We start from the raw sequence: 22,980 nt of genomic DNA, 5'->3' as shown, positions 1-22,980 counted from the left end.
TAAATTTGAAATTGGAAAGGTGTTAAAAGAATCCATAATAGCGTCTGCATGTGCTTGTGTACTGTGCACTCCACCAGGATTACATAAATGTTTAGGAATCAGTGAATTTTCAAACAGCAAGGAGGACACATTAGAAAAGTACTCACTTTTATTTAATAAGCCTCCTGTGTATATATTGTACCGTATTAGTAAATGTTAAGGTCAGTTTTCTGTGAAATGTTAGTATAACATCTTGTTCTATGTTAGCATAACTTCCAGAAGCCAAATAATATACTTGTTTATATGGATAATTTGGTTCTTTTCGGTGAACGATAACTTAAAATAATTTGACAGCACTTCAGAACTTTTGAATCCAGATAGTAAAGGCCAGGAATATTTTGTTTCCGATGTATTTTTCTTTTCCCTTGGTGTTCTGTTCCTTCCGCCATCTCAAATGCAACCATCTGTTATCAGCCGTTCACACTTTCCTGTCTAATTTATGGTCTATTCGTGGTGCATATGCTTTCGCCTATGAGTAACATTACTCTTGTGAATAATTCTGTTGTCAGTAAGGAGATTATTCACTGGAGCATAACTACCCAGGTGCACAAATACTTGCAGGGCCGTGGCCCTAAACCGTAAGGTCTCTGGATTTGGAAGCTTACCTGTTTCATTTTTCGATTAAGTGTCGCATATGTTTGAGATGCTGTGTAGACAGTGTTAACTTGGAGTAACTGCTCAAATGAAAGAGGCAAATGGGCTTTTGTTTCTGAAGACCAGGTAATTAAGCGGCATTGGCAAAGAAGCAGAACGTTAAAACTGCCTTCATTATGCTCCTGATTTGCAGGAGTGACCAATTTCCTTTTTCTTGAGCTCTATTTAAAGAAGAATGTGTGCAGGGCAGTAAAAATGATGACTGATTTTAAATAGATACACAAAAGATGAAGGGAAACCTAACGCCAAGGTTAAAACAAGAACAAAAGGTCAAAAGAAGAGGTTAGGCACTTGTATCGCCGAAGAAGCTGGCAGAGGCTATTGGAAGAATAGACCTTACTTCATGCCACATGGATAAATCTCATCCTAACTTGTAAAGCTGGGAAAGGAGAATACATGCTCCCTCAGAAATAGCCTTATAGACTGTTTGTCAGTGAGATGTAGGTTTGATGCCTCCTCTCTCAAAAAAGTGATGCCTTCAATAAACGTGTTAAGTTTGTCATGGTCTTGCCAGCTGTTGCCTGTGGCCTTGTGGGAAATGAAGGTAATTAAGCAGGCAATTTTTAGGAGAAGGCTCTATGTTGTATTATACAATATCTAAAAACATATTTTTATATCTTCATCTCACATTTGGAGAACAGCTGCAACCAAGTAGCGATAGAATTTTCTAGTCAAGTGATATCTCAAAATTTTAATTAAGTTAGCTACACATTCAGCAAAACTGGGGGAAAAAATATGTTTTTGTTTATATTAGTCCCCAGCAGGGACTGGGAGAAAGTTTTTTTGCAGTAAGTGGTGCTAGGCATATTGCAGATGTAGCTCCTAGCCCCAGACAATGCATAATGCATGGGTACCATCTTGAAAAGCCTCCCTGAACACCCAGTATAATTTGATACTATAGCTTGAGCAGCGTAGTTGGAGGTGTAATTTTCACCAGCACACCAAAATCTCTGTGTGCCTTTTTGTTTTATGTAAACCAGTCCCTGTTTCAGTTTATGCTGATAAGCTTACTTACATTAATTGCATGTACGGTAACTTCTGCTGGTAAGTAAAGCTAGTTTGTCTAAACTGGTACCCGTTTGTACCTACAAGCCTCAAACAATCCTGTAGAAAACTTGTGCAAAATTCTGCAGGATCCCACATGTTCTGCAGTCCTGCTAAGAATGTAAAGCTTTTTGATCTTACGCCATTATAAAGAGACCCAAAATTAGTCAGTGTTCACTCATTTAGGTGATAGTGTTTCTGAAAATTTGCTACAGGCATCAGCTTTATCACTTTGAAATCTATGAGAAGGACGTTCTGTTCCTCTGGCAGCAAATATGGAACGATCTCTTAAAACTGCCGAATCCAGTCTTGGCACATGCTGCAAAATTTCACATATTGTTACCAAGATAAATTACTCTGTACTTACACTTTGTTATAACATGCGAACAGAACTGAGTCATTCGGAAAAAGACTTTTGTTGTGGCCAGGTTTTTCCACATCCTTGTGAAAAGTCCTTCTGCCTCGCTTTGAGCGTAGGGAGTGTGCTCGGTGTGTGCTGCCGTACAGCTGAACGTCTGCCAGAAAGCTCGCTGTCTCCGGTTGCGCCTATGTCGTGTGCAGCGATTGCCACAGGAGAGAGCACGTGCTTGAGATTCCTGAGCTCTTGTGCAAGCACAGGGCTGGAAGCACATTTCCCGTCCATCAGTGTGCTTCGCATTAGGGAACTTGGTGACACACTAGCGTTTTTTACTTCCAAGGTGTTCAGGAAACATCAGCATAACTCTGAAGAACGCTTTTAGCCATTTCGCTGTCTCCCAGCTGTTCCTAATAGCTTGTGCAAATTATGCCAACATTTGCATAGCCTGCTGGAGTGTGACTTCTTAGACTTTCTTTTTCCTCTTATGCTCAGTGAAATGTAGTATGTTTTTTTATTGTAGTATTTTTATTACAACAGGTTCTTGCTTTGGGCATCTAAACATAGGTATAAATGCTTGAAAAGTCCATGGAATGTGTGTATTAATTAAAGCTTTTCTCTTTACAGATTTTGCTGTGGTATATTTTGTCATTATGAGATGTCGTCTACCAGTGCTTCATTTGTGCAAATTAGATTTGATGACTTGCAGTTTTTTGAAAACTGCGGCGGAGGGAGTTTTGGGAGTGTCTATCGAGCCCGATGGATTTCTCAGGACAAGGAGGTGGCTGTAAAAAAGCTGCTCAAAATAGAAAAAGAGGTAAGAGTTTACTAATAATTTGAGTGCTGTAAAAGCAAGGGCATAAATATCTTTTCTAATGTCTTCCATTCTCCAGCTGATTGAGACAGACTACCTTGGGTTTTTTGTCTGTGTAAATATGAAAACCTGTAACTGGATGTTGTTATAATAAAGACATACTGAGTGGCTCCAGCTGAGTGTGTCTCTGATTTAAAAGGTTATTGCTTTCCTGTTTCTTTACTATCTTCCTCCTCCTTTCTTGTGTAGCAGCTCCTCTTCATGACGATCCTGAAGAGGAGCCACGGAGCTAGGAGTTTCCCTTTGATACCATTGGGCATGTTGCTAAATACGAATATGAAGTGTTCGCTCTCTTTGGCCACTCCCATTTGTCATCATTACATCTAGTCTCTAATGTCCTGTGACCTCGTGTCCTGTGGTTCATGTCTGTATGTTCATTATAGGCTTAGCATATATTGCTAGGTGGTGTTTCATCCCTACCTGCTACAGAAGTTTTTGATCTGGGGTTCCAGTAGCTCTGAGTCAGTCATAGTTACACTTTCGCTTGGTCTCATCTTGCAGTGAGATTTCAGGCCGACCATTCAACCAGTCGTCTTCTCTAGTGGCTTCCTGCATGCCTGGAAAGATAGATGAGTCCTTCAGCAATTCTGTGGGAAAAGACAGAATGACTATTTACTGCAGCTCAAACAACCATAAGAGGTTTGTCAAGAAAAACTCCTGACCCTCAGTTTTTTACAGTCCCAGCAGAGATACAGTGTCCTCACAGGACTCAAATCTGTATGCTGATCACCATGGCTAACTCAGCAGTGAGGATACACTAATGTAGCAATGGATGGCACAGTTTCTGGACCACTGCTGCAACAAAAGTACATCTTATTTTTGTACAATATCCTCAAAACATCTTAGGAAGACAGTTATAAGCTGAAGGGCAGCAAAGCAACTCTAAGGATAATATGCTTAATAAGTAATTGGACACCAAGATTCTTTTACTGTTGCAGCATCTGAGGGAGCATGATTGATTACATCGTGCTTAGTGGTGTGATAAGTGTGTTTAATTACGATTAAGCAAGTTGCTGTCTAAAATAATATGGAAGGTCCTTGTGTTTCCTATTGAGGGTGATGGAAGATGTGCACACTCAGTCCAATGTCAGTTTGAGCACTGGGGAAATCAGTGCTGGGCAGTTGGTGCAGACCTAGTTGTATTGTTTTTGAAAGAATGTTGACAAACTGGAGGGGCAACGCCTAGGATTGCAGAACACGCTCAAGGAGGGGAGAGCATGATACTTGTGGGRGTAGGACGATGGGCGAGACAGTTGACAGAAGGGAGCATGTTCCTTCCTGTACAAATTGTTCATTTTCAACCAGACTAGTCTTCATTTGCATTTCAGACTTAAGAAGATGGGTTATAGCAGGGAGCAGCTTGGTGTGGGCACCTTCTCCTGCAAATTGTCTGGGGAGGCAGCATAGAGGCAAATGGTAATGCCTTCAATAAGTCTAGCAAAACTTGCCAGAACTTGTCTGTCAAAAACCTTAATGAATCAAAAATAATATAAGCTTGTTTACAAACATTGCATTTTCATATGGGGAAAATGCTGGCCTTGTTTAATCTAATGTAGAAAGTTATTACAAGAAGTAATGGTTGGGATCTGAAGCCAGACAAATTAGAACGGGAAATAAAGCACAAATTATAAGGAGAGAGAATGAGTAACACTTGGAACAGGCTACAAAGGGAAGGAGTGAAGATGAGAATCTGTTCCATCTCTTCATATCTTCACACTGAGATGAGATGTCTTTTTGGACCATTGCTTTTGTTAAGTTGTTGAGCTCAACACAAGAGTAGCTCGCGGAAATGTAATGGCTTGTGATTTGTTGGAGATCAGCCTAAATGGTCCAAAGATCTTTTCTGACTTTAATGGCTGTAAGTCTGTTTACATATGTAGTATGCAGCATGTATGTGGTTTATCTATGATGATGACRATAACGAACATCTGTGACTTAACTGTACATACAGTCATGGTGAGTCAATGACTTTTCTGATAGCAATAGAAAAATACCTCGCTGTAACTTTATATGTCTGTGTTTAGTAGATGTTTGGACAGTTTGCATTTAGTCCCGAAAACTAATTATTACCCCTTCTGATCTCTTTGAAAGGAAGTGTCCTTTTTAACTCCATGACTGATAATCTTTTGTTTCTGTTAACTGCTGCCACTAACCCAAAACAATTGATTAAAGAGAAAACAAGACAGCTGGGAGAAGTTGCTCATAGGAATTTCATGCTAGCTGATTCCAAAGGCACAAGCCAAGTCAATAGAGCTGCAGCATCATTCTGCAAATACATTGTATCTGGGTTCATTTTATTAAACAAACAAAAATATCTTGAAGGTTTGTTCTAGCCAAGTGGGTATGTTCTAACGTGTAAAACAGAACAATTCTTGTTCTGGCGAATAGCAACATATCATACTGAAAGATAAAAAACTTAAATGTTTGAAAGGGTATAGCTCAGGCAGCTTTCTTCAAGAAGTCTTTAAAACGTGAGAAATAGGAAGACCTCTGCAAGGCATTAACTTTTTACTGACAGGCAGTAAAATCTGACTGTACAGGAGGAGGTATGTGCTTATGTGAATGAGTACAGCTAAATAGGTGTATTGAGAGGAAGAAATATTCTGCAAGGCCTTGATTAGAACATCAGATCTGAAACTCTGGACAAGATTGTTACTGAATAAGCAAATCATACAAGTGTGTCTTGAGTGATTAAGGAAGAGCAGAAACAAAATTAAACTGCAGCCTTGTTATCCAGTCCAAGCACTTGGTAGTTTTTGGTTTTAAGTAAGGAACAACAGTTCCTTGTGAATTGTTTTGCGGAAAATCAATTATCAGAATGATGTCTATGATGCATATGGGGGAAGTAGAAATGCCTCCTGTAGTAGGATGTCTGCTTGTTCCTTTTGCCCTAAGTGATAATTCTGTGCATTCCTTGAAGAAAATTGCACGCCTACTACTCAGGAAGTTATTTGGTATTTTTGTGCATGATTTGTATGAATTATTGGATAGGCCCGTAATTTGGCTCCCACTGAAATAGATGGGAGAGACTGGGCCCAAAGGCCTTACTCTGGAAATTGCTGACAGTTCTTCTGACACCACTGACTTGAGCAGATAACCACATGGATGAAATGTTACAGCCTGTTGTTTTATGCCTTGCCACATTACCTTTTTCACTGAGTAGTGTCTATCTCCCTCAGTCGTCTGAACAACTCTGAAGTCCATGTTGTCATTGCTCGCTCTTGAAGGCTGTGTTTTTGGTAGCTGTTTCTCAGCAACTGGTGTCTGATCAAGAGTATGATTCTTTGTGAGATTAATTGCTGGTGGGATTTTGCCTGAAATTTGAATTTAATTTTAATGTCACTGCTCTTTAGTAGTAGTCCTGTGATACACAGGCTGTTTCTATGCTCTTGATGGACAGCAGTAATGGATCTGACTTGCTTACTTCAGCTCCTATAACCACCATACTTATGTATAGGATCATTTGGTTTTATGCAGTAAAGCTGCTCTCAGATTCCTTTCAAATGCTGGTGGTGGTCTGTACAAACTGCAGTAAAATGGTGGAGCATGGTGGACAAAAACCAGTGAAATGTAAGCATAATCTTATTGGAAAGTGCTTCTGATAAACCAACAGCCACTTGTGAATAAAAATGTTAAATTGAGTACTATTAACCGTATATGCTTTGTTCAGTCACGTCTGTAGAATGTGTTTGAATTTTTATGAGACAAGAATAAAACATGTTTTTACTAGTTTTGATGGTGTATTGGTGGAGATCTGGCTACCATGGAAATTAATTTTGTATTGTCAGGTTTTCTTGTATGTACTGTATATGCAGTAAGCTTTAGGGGATTGTTAAACTGCTTTAAAAAACTTTTCATATGGAAAATAGTACAGCTTGTTCATATTTTTCTTTTATGATCTGCTTTTGGAAGGGAATTTTCAGAAAAAGTTGGTCGTGTCTGTAACTTCCAAACTGGGTGAGTTAATTCAATTACATGCATGTGACTAGACTTATCTCACTCGTGCTCGTAGTCTTAAAGACAGTATGCAGTAATTTTAATGTGGGTCACAAGAGTAAGGACTGGGAATGACTTTCAAGAGTAACAAGAGAAAAGCAACACAGTAGAATAAAGCAAAGCAAASCAAACCAAACTGAAACCGATATTTAGCCTAGACAAGGCTAAAAATAGATGATGTTCTTTTTGCTTGCAGTTTATAGCTATTAAGGGTGCTTGGGTGCCAGCCTTGAGTGACTCTGTTCTGGGAACTGGCCATAATGACGGGCAATTTTGATGCTGTTTTATTAGGTCTTTCTAGGAGCTTCCACTCCTTTCCTCCTTTCATTTCTGAGTCAGCAAGTATTTAAAGTGGTCCAATATAACACCTGTCAGGAAATGTCTATGTATAGTTGATTCTGACTCAGAGCAGAGGGACAAACGCAGTGTTTCCCAGCATGTCATCCTCTTGTACGTGTGTTTTTGCTAATGGATTGTGAAAGATGGCTTTGAGTATGTGGTATATAACAATATATAAGGTGTATGGGTCTAAATATATGAACTTTCCAAAGAGAGCTGCACCTATATTTGAAAATTATAGAGTTCACATTTTTTTATGTTGAATATCTGTAGACTAAGTGATCTCATGAGAACCCTTCCAGACCCATGTTTATTGCAAGAAATATTGCTGAGTCTTGTTAACAACTGTAAAGAAAAAACACTGTATTTATTATGCCAAAGGCATGTCTTAAAGTGTCTTTGTTTTTTCTGTTTTCCAGTGTGGATATTTCAGGTTTTTTGTTTGGTTGGTTTTTATATTTTGGTTTAAAAAAAAATGGCTTAGAGCATTTCTTTTGGTGCTGACTAGGGGGAACTTGGTACCGTTTCTAGTCTGTGGCAGTTGAAAAATGGGGTTGGATGCTCTGGCTGCTGTACATGCTGTATCTCACAGGGTAAGTTGTCATGGGTAGGACAGAGACTTCTACAACAAATCTTTGACTGTCCCTGCTTTTGAGGTTACCCTTCCCTTGGGTAATCTCCTTTTGTTCAGGGGATTTTTTTTGGAGGACTTTATTTTGAAAATGGGTGTTATATTTTCAGGTGTCTTGAAAGTCTCTACATTAGGAGATTTTCTTATTGAATGCATTGGGTATGACTGTATTGTAAGTCTCAAGTGGAATACGTGTTGCAACCAAAATGGTATCAAAACCACACTGGTATTTAGGAGATACCAGTCTAATGAAAGATGATATAACATTGCCAGAATAAATTTATTCTTGGGAAGCAAACACTTTGTTTTCATTTTGTCTGCGTTAAAAAGAGACTTCATTCCTCTGTGTCTCAGGGCTCCCCAAAACTGTCTCAAAAACATAGCCATCCAGGCACAGAAACACATTTGTCTGTATTTTGCTACATTTTATTGTAGTGGATTATTTACTTGTGTACTTAAACATATTTATACCAAGTCTTTCATTAGATGAGTAACATCTTTCAAAGTTGCTTCATGTAAATAATGAGTATTTGTAGTGCAAGTAGTGTAGCTTACTGAGATTTTTTAGACCAGCTTAGTTTGAGGTCCTCACTAGTTYGTATATGCACTCCTAATTCTTTTAAATCAAGCTGATTTTGGCTTAATTTGATTGAGGAGTCAACTTCAATGAAGCTGGCATGTCAGGGCTCAGCCTGGCAATCTGTGGCTTCAAAAGTTATTTTGGTCAGTTGAGACATTGTGACTGTCAGTGTTGTCATCTTAGCTTGTAATAAATGCAAAGTAATTTCACAAGCACTAGTGAATATTGCTGTAGTCATCTTTAAGAGGTTACCATACCCTTTTTTATGAGCTAAGACACCAGATTTTGCATTGAAATTGTGAAGGGTTAAGTGCACATTTCCTTCTGTTGACTGGTGGACAGCTGTGAGCAGTAACTTCACAAACAAACTTACTAAACAAGTAAATTAATAAAGTGAGATGCACCAGATTTTGTCTGTTGCTTCCCTTCACTTGAGTCTTTTAGCTGTGGCTGATTCATAGTAACTGTAGGTACAAACATAGTGTTCTCTGGGTTTTGTTTTTTTCTCTCAAATATGAATTACCCTTACTTTGTCAGAGTGAAGCAAAGTTCCCTTGTGTGTGCTGCCAGTCAGGAATGACAGTTGCTATAACTTGGTTGATGCACAGGGACTTCACTGTCTTTGATCCCTCATTTAGGAATGTCTCTGTGAGGCTTGGAACCATTTAAACTCAATTATCTTTACATTTGCTTTTTCAGAAGGTGCAACATCCGTAGGCGAACAAGCCTTAACACCAGCTTCCTACAAATTATGCATAAATGTTGTTTAGAAGAGGGAGAAAATCTGTCTACATTTATTATTTGAAAAGTACTCTTTCTTATTCTTCTGTTACCCACAGGATCCAACCCAGTTGTTAGGATATTTGTATATATTCTTCTGTTTCATAATTAATTTGTGTTAGGTATTGTCTTAAATTTATTCTGTCATTCTGCTGCAAGCTTTTGGTTGACAGTGGGTTTCTGGAGTTGCCATTGATGCTTACCCACAATTAGGGTTTTTTTTTTTTTTTTGCTTTTCTCTGAATATAAAAGGATATATTTCTCTTTTTCTTTCTTCTTTTTGCATGGATTCAGATATTACTTGTGGTTTGGAGGCAAGGTTGCAATGCTTGTGTCTCCATGCCAAAAACCTTTGACATCAACTTGCAGCTCTTTTGTTTCCCCTCCCACGACATTCACTGACCCTAAGCTTCTGTTGAAGTGATCAACATCAAAATTGTATTTTTGGATATTTAAGCTGTCCTCAAGCTTCACTGTAGAAATCCCATAGATATAAATGAGATCCTTTTCTCTCAAAGTGTTGTTTTGGGCTCTTTGCAGACTCCTGCAGTTGAGAGTCAGTTAAAGTTAGCTTTATCTCTGCAACTATCTAACTATGTATATATTTTTAAAGAAAAGTTAAAGTAACAAAATGTTACTATGGTTCTAAGAATAGTTTGCAATATAGCCATAAGATTGGGCTTCGCAGTTACTTGTTCAAAGGACTCTGGTAAGGAAGGGGCTCAGGAAAGCTTGAAGACACTGTATAGTAAGTAGGCTTACTTCCCCTTTTCTGTATTACACTAGCCATTAGAGTTCAGACTAGAAATCAGTTTACTGGCTGGAGAAAAAGCTGAGGACTCAGACATTTAACTCTGTGCCTATGACTTAACAAGTTACCAAACGTCATCTGCTAACCGTGTTCACAAGTTTTTAGCCTGTAGCCAGCACAAGGTAGCATCTGTTAGGTTAAAATTTCATTCACTGAGGTGTAAATGAACACAATTTACATTTTACTTTTGTTAAGAGCTGAGAACATGTAGGTGTAGGTASGTATCTGGTTGGGTACCACGCTGTGGGCAGGACGTAGTGGGAACAGCAGAGCACAGCAAGCGATGGTGTCTGCCTCCAGTCCCTGCACGCTTTGAGGGACAGAGGTGACAGTTGAAATGCCTGTGACCAGCACCAAAATCCATTGCTGTTATGGTCAAGGGGAGTTTTAGAATAATTTATACACGCTATAGCATGTCGAATGACAAATTGTTGTTTTTGATAATAACAAAGTTGTTATTCAGGCGTGTGGATATATTGTTTGAATCTAATAGCAGTTGTTTGTTGCAGGTATGTGTGTGATTGTTCAAGCAAAGTTAAGTGCATGTGATGTTGTTTGTGTGGTCTGAGTTTGGGGTCACGCGTCTCTTGGGAGCAGAGGCCGTTTTCCACTCTGTGTATTCAGAGCTGGGCACAGAGCTACAATCTTTGGTTGGGGTCTCCAGAGCTACCTGCCACATACATCACAGCTATGGGATTTTGAATAGCATTTTGTGTCCTCTTAATAGAGCAGTAAAAACTGCCCTCCTTTTCTTGCCTTTCTTTTGAATTTTTTGTTTTTGTCCTTAATTTTTGACCAGCTGCATGTGAGCTGTATGAAGATTGATGCAGAAGACTTTGTTGAAAACAAAAGTGAAGAGAGAATGTATGTTCCAACCTTGAGGGATGCACCAAAATCGATTTGTTTTTGATTGTCAATGATGTGACTCAAACTGTGAAGGTTATTTCATGTTTACCTATTGCCAATTATTAAGGTGTTGATAGAGAAAGTTTCCTTTTTAAGAGATCTATATAAACAGTTATAAAGAAACATTCAGACCTGTTTATGTTAGCTGGAGGCTGCGGAGCAGCCCAGAGAACAGCTTCTCAGTTAACTCTTTCACTTGTACTCAATTTTGTTAACACACTGGGATGATTAGGCCAATAAAGGCAAATAAGGAGCTGCTCTTCTGATCCAGCTGCCTGCAAGCTGCCTCGATTGTCTTTTTTAATAAGTGTGTTTCATCTTTAACACTTTAAGTATTGGGGAGGAATCTTTTTTGCGAAGACGTGTTCATTTACTAGATAGAAATTTAGTAACTCCTGCTGTATAATTTGCTGTTTAAAGGAGCAGTTGCCACTAGGGAGCTGGGTAACATCAGTAACAGCCCCTGTTCTTCGTGCACCGTCTGTGACCGCTGCCGCTGGGCTAAGCGGTGCCGAGGCACTGGGCAGCCCTGCTGCAGCCGCGCGCCCAATTCATACCTGCCCCTTGGATGGCATTGGAAGGAGAAGGTGCCACGTGCCTTCCACTTTCTTTTTCTTCTGTCCTGCCTAGTCACTCATTTAAAACTACAAAGATGCAAATGATGAGTTCTTTTTCCATAAAGAAAATTCTTTTGTATTTTGTTGTTGATTTATTTTACTCCAAAACTTTCAACAATTGAGGATCATTATGGCTATGTGTTGTAAGCAAGGGAGAGAGAAAACCTTGTTGTGATATACACCTGAACAAGTAGTTGTGTTTTTTGTGTATGTGTTGGTATTGGGTACATGAGTTTCTCATAGCTGCTTCAGAAGCAAACATGGTCTTAAGCTGCTGTAGGAGAAGCAAGGAAGCTATTGATAGACGTAGGAAGATGACATTAAACTGATTTGTATTAAGTTTCTTTTTGGAAGGTTTTTTTTTTAAAAAAAAAAAGGAAGCATACAGACTGGGCGCATATCTGCTTTTAATGAAAGATGAGGTTTTGTACAAATTGTTATCTGCCAGAAACAGAATATGAGAGGTGAGTAGGTTGTTGATCTGGAAATTTATTAAAATTATCTAGTCGCTGCACCCTTTAGTGAGTGTTTGTTGTTTTTGCAATAGAATATGTTTTTCTGCTCCTTGGAAGAGTCACAGAAACAAATAAAATGTAATGCTGGCTGCATACAGTTAGAGGGAAATAAAGCACAGAAGTTATTTGTTGTCTAATCATATAATAACCTTCATTTTAGTAATGTTAGATATGTTTGAGGCAATCCTAGCAAAAATAAAAATATTTAGAGCTTATAAATACTGATTCATGTTTTTTCTTGCAGTAGGCTGTGTCCTTTTTAATCTTCTAAACCAAGGAAGGGACTCTTTACTGTGATGTGTCTTTGTTTGCTGAGGTGTATGTGTCTGCGTATGCCGAGGTGTTGAGTGTGATATGAGTACTTAGCAAAAGTCGGATAAAATTCAGAGCTGTTGAATTGCTCTTCCTTTTGGATGCTTTCTTGCAAAGACCCACTTCAAGAGTTTGTGAGGGCTCAAAAGAGAAGTACTAGGTCCACTTATTATGTCTGCAGACTTTGGACTTCAGCTCTTAGCTTTTGGTTTCTCAGTTGTTCACTTATTTGTACCAAAGTCTTTATTGTAAGTTTTCTCTCCAAGCCATTCTAACCTCCATCTTGTGAAGAAGTTGGCTATAAATTGGTTACCAGCACTAAATCCCAAGTTTACTCTGTTTCCATTGCAAGCTGCTTCCCTGTTAGTGCTGTAATTCTAGATAGATGTAATTCTGTGATTTTTCACTAACTGGGAATCAGGCTCAGTCCTGCCAGGGGTAGACAAGCACACTGTTGTTACTTCATAAATTTGAAATTTGCAGTTTGAAACCTCCTGCCTTTTTATTATTGTGTTCTGTGGTGTCCTGTGGAAAGGGAGAGATTCCTTGTTCTTTCCAGGCCGTTACTGAGATGAACATTCAGTAACAGCACTAACAGCATGCTTGGCTCAAGACATTCTTTCGGAGTAAGTGACACTTGATTCTGTAACAACATTGGCATCAGCTGTTAGCAATAGTGGCATGTTCTTTGCCTTGAAGCTGTGACCTGAGTTCCCTTTTTGGGAAAGAAAAAGCCTACAGACCCTTTCAAAGACTAAGACAGTTGCTTTGTTTGTCTTTTTAAAATCTGTGTTTCTGCCTTTTTGCTTGGTCAGTATTTAGAACCATAAAAAAAGTAAATGTGATAGGGGGGCCAAGATCCTGCAGCTAGAGCTGCTTTATAATTACATATTCGACCACAACAGTACAAAGAAAAATGAGAGTCCCTTTTCTTTATGTACCATATTTCAGTTTTCCCTTAGGTTTAAATTGGCATTTTGGACTATGTGCACTGGAGCCACTGAAGAGGTTATCAGAAAAGGACTGAAACAGAGGGAGGGAAAGAAAGATAGATTTCCAAATGACAACCTTTTGAATAGTCCAAGTTCAATCCCTAAAACAAAAAGTGGAATCTTTTTTTTTTTTCTAAATAATGTGCTCTACAGTCTCACCTCTCATCTTGAGAAACATGAAAGAGCAAGTAAAAGAGATGACCCAAATCACAGAGTCCCTTTGAAAGAAGAAATTCAGCTGTTTTGAACACTTACAATCAAAGGAAGTGGTTTCCCTAATTACATGAACTATGTGAAAGCTCTCAGAATAGCTCTTCCACCCCAGGATTCCTTGCACTTTAGAAGTTTGCATAAAAGCTCACATGGAGAATCAGATGCAAAGTGTTTGATTCAAATTTTATTAGGCAGAAGTGAGCATACATTCATATCTCTAGGTTTAACAGCTGGTTGGGTTTGGACCACAGTCCTGATTTTGATGGGTTTCAGTCCTATAGTTTAAAATCTTTTACTCTTCAGTTCCTCTGGTGAGACACCCCTTTCAAGAGAAAAGTGGGAATGGAAAAAATGGAGAAAGAATAGAGGGATTCCTTTGTGAGCTTTCAGCTGAGGATTCTTACCTTAATTAGACTATTCATCATTGTGAAAATCCATCCCTGTATACAGCTTTCAAAAGCATGAGGAATGATACTTCCTCTCATTTTAGAGAAACTGTATATTTTAAAATATTCATTTTGAAGAATTAGGATCTGAATTCTATAACTTAAGTATAATTCCAACATCATTGTTTACTTCAACATATCAAAAATATGAATTCAATAGTGTGTTTGAACAGACAGCCTTTTCAGAAGAATATTACTGACCTTACACTTTCTTTTTGTACATACACAGTAATAAAGGTACATTAGTGTAAACTAAACATATGAGTACATATGAAAAAATACAGGAGGTTTCTAAAGGCTTAAGATCTCTGTTCCTCAAGCTGTCTCTCTGAGATTTTGACAAATGTGGGTACTTAGTTAGATGCATAACTGACCCAAATAAAAAGCTCAGTTTTAATAAAATTCCAAATTTTGACAAAGTAGGATATAATTTTCTTCCCACTAAAATATCTCTCTATTTCTCAAACAGTTTTGTTAGCTTAAAAAAAACAGATTTTAGTGAGGGTTATGAGTATCCATCACAAAATTGTCTGTCCTCTAAGTGTTAAAGATAGGTATCTAATCTTTACCTAGCTAAGCCTAAAAATAATATTTCCTTTCCAAACCATCTCTGAAAATTACAACAAAATACTGTCTCTGAAGACCCAGTACAAAACCATTAATGAGTGAAATATTAATGAATAATATTTGCAAGATTTGAAATAATGTGCAAGACCATCACACTTGCTCTATACAGCAATAATTTCCAAATGATCTTATGGATAAAATTACTGTGGTTGTGAAGAATATATTTGATAAAGACACAGATAATTGATAAAATTGGCATTGAAGAGAAATCTCATAGCCTTTTAAATTGCAACAATTCAGAGAAGAGAAGGGAAAAAGGCAGAACTTTTATGACTGCCTCCTAGATATGTAGGATCTGCCAAAACCCTCTTTATAGTAACATTGTGTCCTAGTAACAAGATATCACCAGCTCTTTATTTGAAGAGAGAAATAAATGTTTCTTTGGGTGCCTTTTTTCCTCTTAACCTACCAATACTACATCTTTCTTGTAAGAATTAACCTTTCTAAGCTCCTCTTTTTTTTTTTCCAGGCAGAAGGAAAGTCTTTCTCTGGATTCAAGGAATTGTGTCCTGGAAGTGAACACCATCAGCAGACTGATGGTGTTGTAAGTAAAGTGCACTGCACAGTAACAGCGTGCATCAAAAGGGAGGATAAATGTCATGTAGCCATACAGCACTCTGGCAGGATATTGGCTTGGTAGAAAAGAGTGAGTTCTGGCTGTGCCTTCTAGAGAGAGACGTTTCTGGCAATGAAGCTTTGTGATCAGCACTGCTGGAGCATGATTTTGCTTGGATGAAGGAGAACCTTTAAGATCAGGCATGCCATGCTTGACTTGAAGGTGGCATGGAAAATTTGATTTGCTCACATCTGATCCTTGATAGGAGTTGATTTCTCTCTCCATAAGTAAGTTAGAACAGTCTTCAGAAGAGTTTTTGCAGAGCTCTGGTATTGGAAAATGGGAAGCTGTGATATATGCAATGCTGTTATTCTTCCACACCAAAGGAGATGTTCAGGGTTTGTACCTGCTTTGTGCCACCGAAATAGCACTGAGATCCTGGACTGAGATCCAGTTTCTGAGTTCAGTTCATTGTCAAATCAGATGTCCTTCACCAGTGTAGTTAGTGTTGTATCCTTGTGTAATTAGTGCTGTATCCCAGAGCAGAAATCAAACATAGATAATCATGCAAGGATTACATGCCTTGTTAGAGCTGTACTTTTATAGCTTTTCATCTGAGGGATTGGTAAGTTACATTAATGAAGAAGGAGACGGAAAGGTGACCAGATATCAGTTCCAACCTCAAATGATTAACAAGCACACCCATGAGTGCTGAGCCCTGTGTTTTCCCCAACATCTCTTCTGTCTCTAGAGATTTAATCCCAGATCAGATCTCCATAGAGGTCCATCAGGAAACTGGATGAGATGCTCACCAATTGAAAGAAGGTAAAACTGTGAGACAGCAGTTATCCTTCTCCTTAGTACATCCTCCTATTGTTTACATTCTGATTAAAATTCTTTACTTCATGACACAGTTAGACGAAATGCCTCACAGTGCGAACTAGCTGGTTGAATCAGAGGAGAGACAACTAATTAACTATATGGAGTTGCAAATTCTTTTTGCTGTACTCAGATTCAGACTGGAATTTTCATTAGCTGCAGCATCTTGCATTCTCTTTGGCTTTTCAGGTAGAGTCCATGGGGGAGAGGTTACATGGATACACTCTACATGGAACCCATGTCCTGAAGTTTCTTTGGCCTCGTGTAATAATACAGTGTTCCAGCTTCCTCTTTTACTGTTTCATTTATTACAGGTCCTCTGAAAGTACAGTGCAAAGGGATAGAGGAAGCAGTGCAAGTGAATTATTTTGTAATCACATAACAGATAATCTCAATCTTCTAACAGGCCTTTTAAACACTCTTAATTTCCCATAAGGTATGTTTGTGTATGTAAGTTAGAGCAGTTCTCAGAAATGTTTTGTACACCCCTAGTATTGGAGAGTGGGAATTAATAGCATACATGATGCTGTGATCCTTTCACATGACTCTCTTAAGAGAAAGTGCTTTAGGTTTGCTTGTGCTCAGTTCCACCAAAACATCACAAACAAGCTGGAAGAGGTCTTGGGCTTCATATATCAGTTCTATTCTCTTTTTTGTGGGTTCTAACCACAGAGATCAAAGTTGCAGCACAGACATGGATAGAGATTGTGGTGAAGCTGGTCATTCTGTCATAACTTTGGGAAGGGAACTGGCTTGGGGCGTTAGTGTTTGATTGCAGAAGAGCAGGAATTTATGTCCTGAAACCTTAGCACTGTTGTCTTTTGGAGATGGGGTCTCTAATCATAGAGGTCTAGGTTGTAGTGTAGGCATAGCTAGGGAGTCGCAATAAAGTCATTGCCATTCTAGTTATTGCTTGACTGGGATGGTACTGGCTAAAGGGCAGTGGTACTTGCTTGGAGAATGTGCAAGTCAGATTTTGGTGTAGTTTGGGGTCCTGTGTTCCAGGAGGCTGTTCTTGCTTATGTTTTTGCTAGTTTAAGCAAAGTGAACGGGAGATCTGTCTGTAAGCTGAGGAAAGTTGCTTACTGCTTAAGCCATGACAAAGAGCAAGAAGACTTGGTAAGTCATGGAGACAGAAGACTTGGTAAGTCATGGAGACAGCTTGCTCCTCTCGGTTCAGGGAGAAAGGTGATTTATTCTGACTGAAGGAGAGGGAAAGGGGTGAATCTACATTGTCACTAATACATGGTAAAACCAAAACTAGAAGCAGACAGTTGCTAATTTAGTTGCTAATATTCAAAGAAAACTAATGCACAGCACTCAGAGGTTCAAATTATGATACTGACTCATTTTCTTGAAAACTCCAGATTTTGTGAACTTGTGCCATGACATAAGTATGGCATGAAAAAGACTTCTTGTCAATGGAGGGGTCTCACACACTGAATGGGCTTAAGCAGAAGAATGTCAGTAATTGTCACCTGCTTTCTACCTTTATTTTGTATGTTGATTGGTCACAGCCATAATTTCAGTGCTGAAAGTTTTGTGTTTCTTTGAAGTAACTGTTCTTTGGGTAGGGTGTTATTCTCTGTTTTCCTGTAGTCCACAGGGGCAGATAATTTATGAGTGAGTGTTGGAGGGGGAAACATTCTACAGCGCTCGGATAGCCCATTTGGGAGTCTAAAACCCACATGGTTCTTCAGCTGTTACAGTTAAAATGTAACAGGGAGATAATGCATCTCGTGATGTGCTATTTTAGTGACAGTGGACTCAGCCTACCCTGCTGACGAAAATTTTCTGGAATTATAACAATCATTGGGATCCAAATAGTGGGTTCCACATCAAGTGCTATCCATATCATTAGATGCAGTATGTTGGGTTTATAACGCTTAAGATGGGCTTAAAGTGAGCACTCATCAAAAGCTTGACAATTTTTTCCTTGGTCAAATGACAGTTTTCATGATTGAGTTTGAGAAAATACTTTAGTGGAAAGATAACTGCTTTAGAAGAGTGGAGCAGAATCCATGACTATAGCTGCTGCTCTCGCTGTTGGGAGTCTCAATGCTAATTGCTCAGCAAAAGGTACTGTATAATGAGGTTAGACTTGTTCTTCTAAGTTATCCAGATCCCTTACTGTAATACCCAGTGGACCTCAGGCTAAAAATCGCTGATCTAGTTGGTTAAGTATGGGCGTGACCTTTCTAGAGATACCACTTCGACATTATTTTCTCTTCTGTTGCTTTTAAGCGCTGGGAAGTCTGAAGAGACCCATTAAGAGGGAATTGGTTTTGCCCATCACTGTCATACCAACATATCTTTCCAATAGGGCTTACATGAGATTTATAGTGACTTCAATCTCAGAAATAATTTCCCCAGATATTCTTCCATTTGTTGGGTCTGGAAAGATTCAGTTGTTGAATATTAGCCATGATATCTGTGATTCTTTTTTTTGTTTTTTTGTTTCTTGGCTGGGGAATGGGAGTAGGTAGAGTGAGCAGGGAATCAAAAAGCTTAATGTTTCATTATTCCCTTGTTTTTCAGAGATGTCATGGTTTTTGTTGCTGCATTCTATATTCAAAGCAGGTTTGTGTTCTTAATGCTTGAGAGTAAATCAGAAAATTTCCCCACATTGAGAAAAGTAATGAAGATTACTGAAAATAAACTGCTCTATGGGAGTTCAGGTATTTCATACCTGATGTTTAGTCCACTAATCTACTGTTTCTGTTCAATTGCTGGTATTGCTTTGCAGCTGGAGACAGCTTTTTACTGTAAGTCTGCCTGAATGAAATATTTATAATTTCACAGGACATTGCTCATTTCTAAACTCTTACACTTTTACAAATATATAGCATATGTGTGTTTTGAAGGGTTTTACAAACAGCAGATAACACTAATAAAATCCAAATTACTCGTCTCATTCTTGGCAGATCTTGCTTTATCAGGTACCTTAATATTAAATGCAGATACAACTTCAAGCTGTATGCAGGAAAATACAATGCTCCTGTGGGATATGTATGGACATCATAGATTTCTAGTTGAAATCTGTGTGAAAATGGGTTGTCTACCTTCTCTGTGCCCTGTTTTAGCAAATGGCAGTGTACTAGTAGCTCAAAATGTAGTTTTCAAACTTTTTAAACCTTTTATAATGCAGAAAGTGTCCTTGCATAGTTTTATCGTAAATGCTGCAGCTTCTGCTAACAGCTCCTTCTCTCATTAACAGGAAGTTTCTCACCCTGTTAAGAGGAAGACTAAGGCCACGATCCTGCAATGGCTTGGTTTCTCCTGGGTGGGCCCAGATCATAGCAGTTAGCTCTCAGCTCCCTCTTACTAGGTAAGGCAGAGGGTCTGCTGCCACATCACAAGGAAAAATCTCCCTGTGATTTTTGGAGAGACCAGCCTGCTTTCTGTGAGCTGAGCATACCTTTACATCATGGTATTCTGATGGGGATGTTCAGAATTCAGTAGACAGTACTTCTAATTCAGTAGCCTTCAAATGATCCTTAAAACTGCCAAAGTTATATGCAAAGGTTGACATAAAAATAGGACATTTATAGGAGCTTATAAAACTCGGTTTTCTCTTCAAATGATCAATATCCAATATATTTTACTACTAACATGTCCTACTGTGTTCCTTGCCTACAAAAAATGCTCATACATATACATTTGCTGCTGCATGGTACAAATGAAATATTTAAAAATAAGTTACATAAAATTGCAGAAGCCAGTAACAGCACATAATAAATTCATGTCCTTATTCTTCCAGCACAGTACATTGTGCCAGTTTAAGAGTACTGCGGTATCTTGGTAATGTGCTTTTTTTTTTTTTTTTTTTCTTCCCAAGGTTGCAACTAAAAAATTAATGGAAGGTGTTTTAAATTAAGCATATGTTTCTACCACTGTATTTCCAAAAATGAGAAAAAAAATTGCATGGTGATATAAAACAGTGAATTTAAAATGACTGTAGGATGATTATACAGCAATGGGAATTTATTAGATTCCTTTATATTTACACTTTAAATCTCTGGGACTTGTAACAGTGTAGGACATAATTTTGGATGCAAATTTGATGCTTTGAAACACTTGCTCAATCAAAATGCTTTTAAATGCATGTTTTGTATGTCACTGTAGATGTATTTATGAGAATTTAATTCCGTTTTTTACAAAAGTACTGGTGGTATCAATTGAGAATGTAATTTAACTCTCATTTTCTGCATGGTTTATGAAACAGTATCCTTATAACACTAAATATATGACTGTCTTTTAAGACATAACAAATGCTGACATAGTTTTAACTTCTTAATGCGCTATAGAAAATAGCCTTTAATTGGGACAAGTGATCCTTTAGATGAATATTAGACAATCCTTAATTCACACAACTTTAAGTAATACGTAACCATAGTTTTAAGAAATAGGATTGCCTTTTGAAATAGGTCATAATACATTTGTGCTGGGAGAGTGCCCACAGCACTCATCAAAGCATGTGATAACTCTGCTTATTTGCAGTTAAAAGATCTCACTGAGGATTCTTTGAGCTGCAAAATCATTTGACTTTGCCATGCTCATGTGGTTTTCCTCTTGCTTTGTTAATATCAAAGAAAATTTAATAGGTTTAACAAACGTGCCCCTAACTGGATAATCAGTGTATTTTGCTTATTAATAGCTTGCTTTCTGGGAACCCCAAAGCACAAAACCTCTTAATTTTTTCTTACAAAACTTTGTGAGAACAGGCAAAACTGTAAGCAAGTTCCTAAATTTTTTATTTTATATCTGCTTGGTTTTCTTTTTAATGTTCAAAACTGTAGTGATTGCGTAACATTCCAACTGTGTAATTCTTTTTAGGAGTTTTATATTTTTAAATTCTTTAAAAATCCCTCTATTTATGGCATATTGAGAGGAACATTTGTTACTGTAATAAAATGTCTGTTGTCTAAGATTATGGCATGATGATAATCCAAAAAGAACTAAATTACATTTTAGGATAAACTGTTTTTATATCCTCCTCGTTAAGAATTGTATTCAGTTTAGCTTTTGAAAGAATAGAAACAACAAGGTAGTAAAGATAATTATCTGCTGTTGGTAAATTCTGGCTTCTCTCAAAACTTTAACGTGATTTAAAAAGTCACCATGGAATTGTGTAATACTTATATTAAAGCATGTAAAACACATATAAATATTTTGTGGAAAAGTATGTATTTTTCTTGGCTTAATGATTTGTCAAAGTGTTACATTAAAAAAGAAATCATAACCCTGTAAGATGCATGTTTTCCCATTGTTTTATAGCTGATTTGTAGCTTTAGATAGTGTTCGTCTCAAGATTGTGTCTGCAAAGATAATGTTTTGGGCTCATTTACCTAGAGGAAGCCAGTCTTATATAGTCATTATATAGTCATTCTGTGTCTTCTTCTTCCAGTAACTTTTGAACTAATTTCTTGACTAATCTGTCGATATCAGCTGTGTTTGATAAAAGACTTGAACAGTACTAAATTCTCACCTTGTTCTTAAAAGTAAGAGCCTTCACGGAGGGGGGAGGACCCCCACAAGAGGCAACCTGTGTTAGGAGATCATCCCTTGTTAGAACTCAGTGAATTTGTAGGAAAACATTGCTAAGATAGCAAAAATCGTTGGAAAGTTGTAATTCTAATGGACACGGAACGACTTGTATTTTTGAGGAGCACTCTGTAAATAAAGGTTTGAGATTAACGTATGTTAGCATTCTATGTCTTTTTTGTATGTGGTTGTCAGTAAATAGAGTGATTTTAATAAAACATCAGCAGACCTTTTCCAGCTGCCCCTTATTAGACTATAAAACCCCATAGAGTAGCTAAGTTGCAACTTTCCCGAGATCATGACAATGATCAAAACCTTAAAAATGCTACAAGACTTAGGAAAAAATATCTTTTCAAAGCTGCCTGAAGTGCATCTAAGTTATTTTGAAGATCTCTTTAATAAGCATGGCAAACATTTATTTGGAAAAGTAAATAACCAAACTCTATTGCACAATGTTTAATAAATATTAGAGGGCACTTAGGGATGTTCTATTGATTAGATTTCTTGAGTAGTTAACATTTCTAACACTGTAATTTTGCAGAGAGCAAAGGTGCCTCTTGCTGTGCAATTAACTGATTTATTAACAGTAGAGTTGGTTGGCTGCTAGCTGACCTGATGGTCTCACAAGGTGTTGCATTAATTTCCCATGTTAATCCTCAGAGAGCACACTCAGACCAAGGTGAAAGGAAGGCAGTACTTTATGCCCTCTCCAGCCAGCCACTCCAAAGCTACCTAGAAGAACTGGTGATTAAGTTGCTCTGGACCCAGTTTGTCTAGGCCCGAGCAAAAAAGTTTTTTTGAGATTGAGAAACTGCTGTGGACAGATGTTCTTTTTCATATCCAGCTGTGCTGGTGAAATAGGTTGCAAGCCCAAACTCTTGATCACTTTTCATGATTAGAAGAGTGTATGAGAACTTTATAACCTATTTTTGGTCAAAGAGGACCAGAGTAACTCAAATAGATTGAATAGTTTGGTCTTTGCTAACTTTAGCTGAATTGGAGTAGGGAGCTCTAAGAAGAGCAGCTGCAGCTGGTATGAGGAGCTGGCTGGCAACAACACAGCTGTATGCAAAGTGCCTCTGTCCGTGTCCGTACTGCATTTGTGGCTGCAATTAAAGATCTGACGATCAGGCCTTTCGTGCATTCCTGAGTAATGCCAAGTCAGCATCAGATGGCCATTGCCTACATCTGCAGCCAGCACTGACCTTGAAGATTTTGTCAGAGCTAGACTACGTTTGCTGCTCTTGCTGTACCAGCCCCTGTGTCAGCA

General features: G+C 38.1%; 1 protein-coding gene across 2 annotated transcripts in view; it reads left to right on the top strand.

Moving 5' to 3' along the window:
• The first annotated feature begins 2,724 nt into the window (after positions 1 to 2,724).
• The window catches only part of MAP3K20 (mitogen-activated protein kinase kinase kinase 20), an 86,743-nt gene continuing 66,487 nt past the window's right edge, over positions 2,725 to 22,980 (top strand). For both annotated transcript variants that reach the window (XM_026061446.1, XM_026061447.1), the window contains exon 1: positions 2,725 to 2,909. In XM_026061446.1, the coding sequence (XP_025917231.1) occupies positions 2,751 to 2,909 (159 nt within the window). In that variant the 5' untranslated portion in view covers positions 2,725 to 2,750. The remainder of the gene's footprint in view (positions 2,910 to 22,980) is intronic.

This window comes from Apteryx rowi, unplaced genomic scaffold (assembly GCF_003343035.1).
Source record: "Apteryx rowi isolate R43461 unplaced genomic scaffold, aptRow1 scaffold_180, whole genome shotgun sequence".
NCBI classification, from domain to species: Eukaryota; Metazoa; Chordata; class Aves; order Apterygiformes; family Apterygidae; genus Apteryx; species Apteryx rowi.
This window is presented reverse-complemented; position numbering and strand designations above follow the sequence as displayed.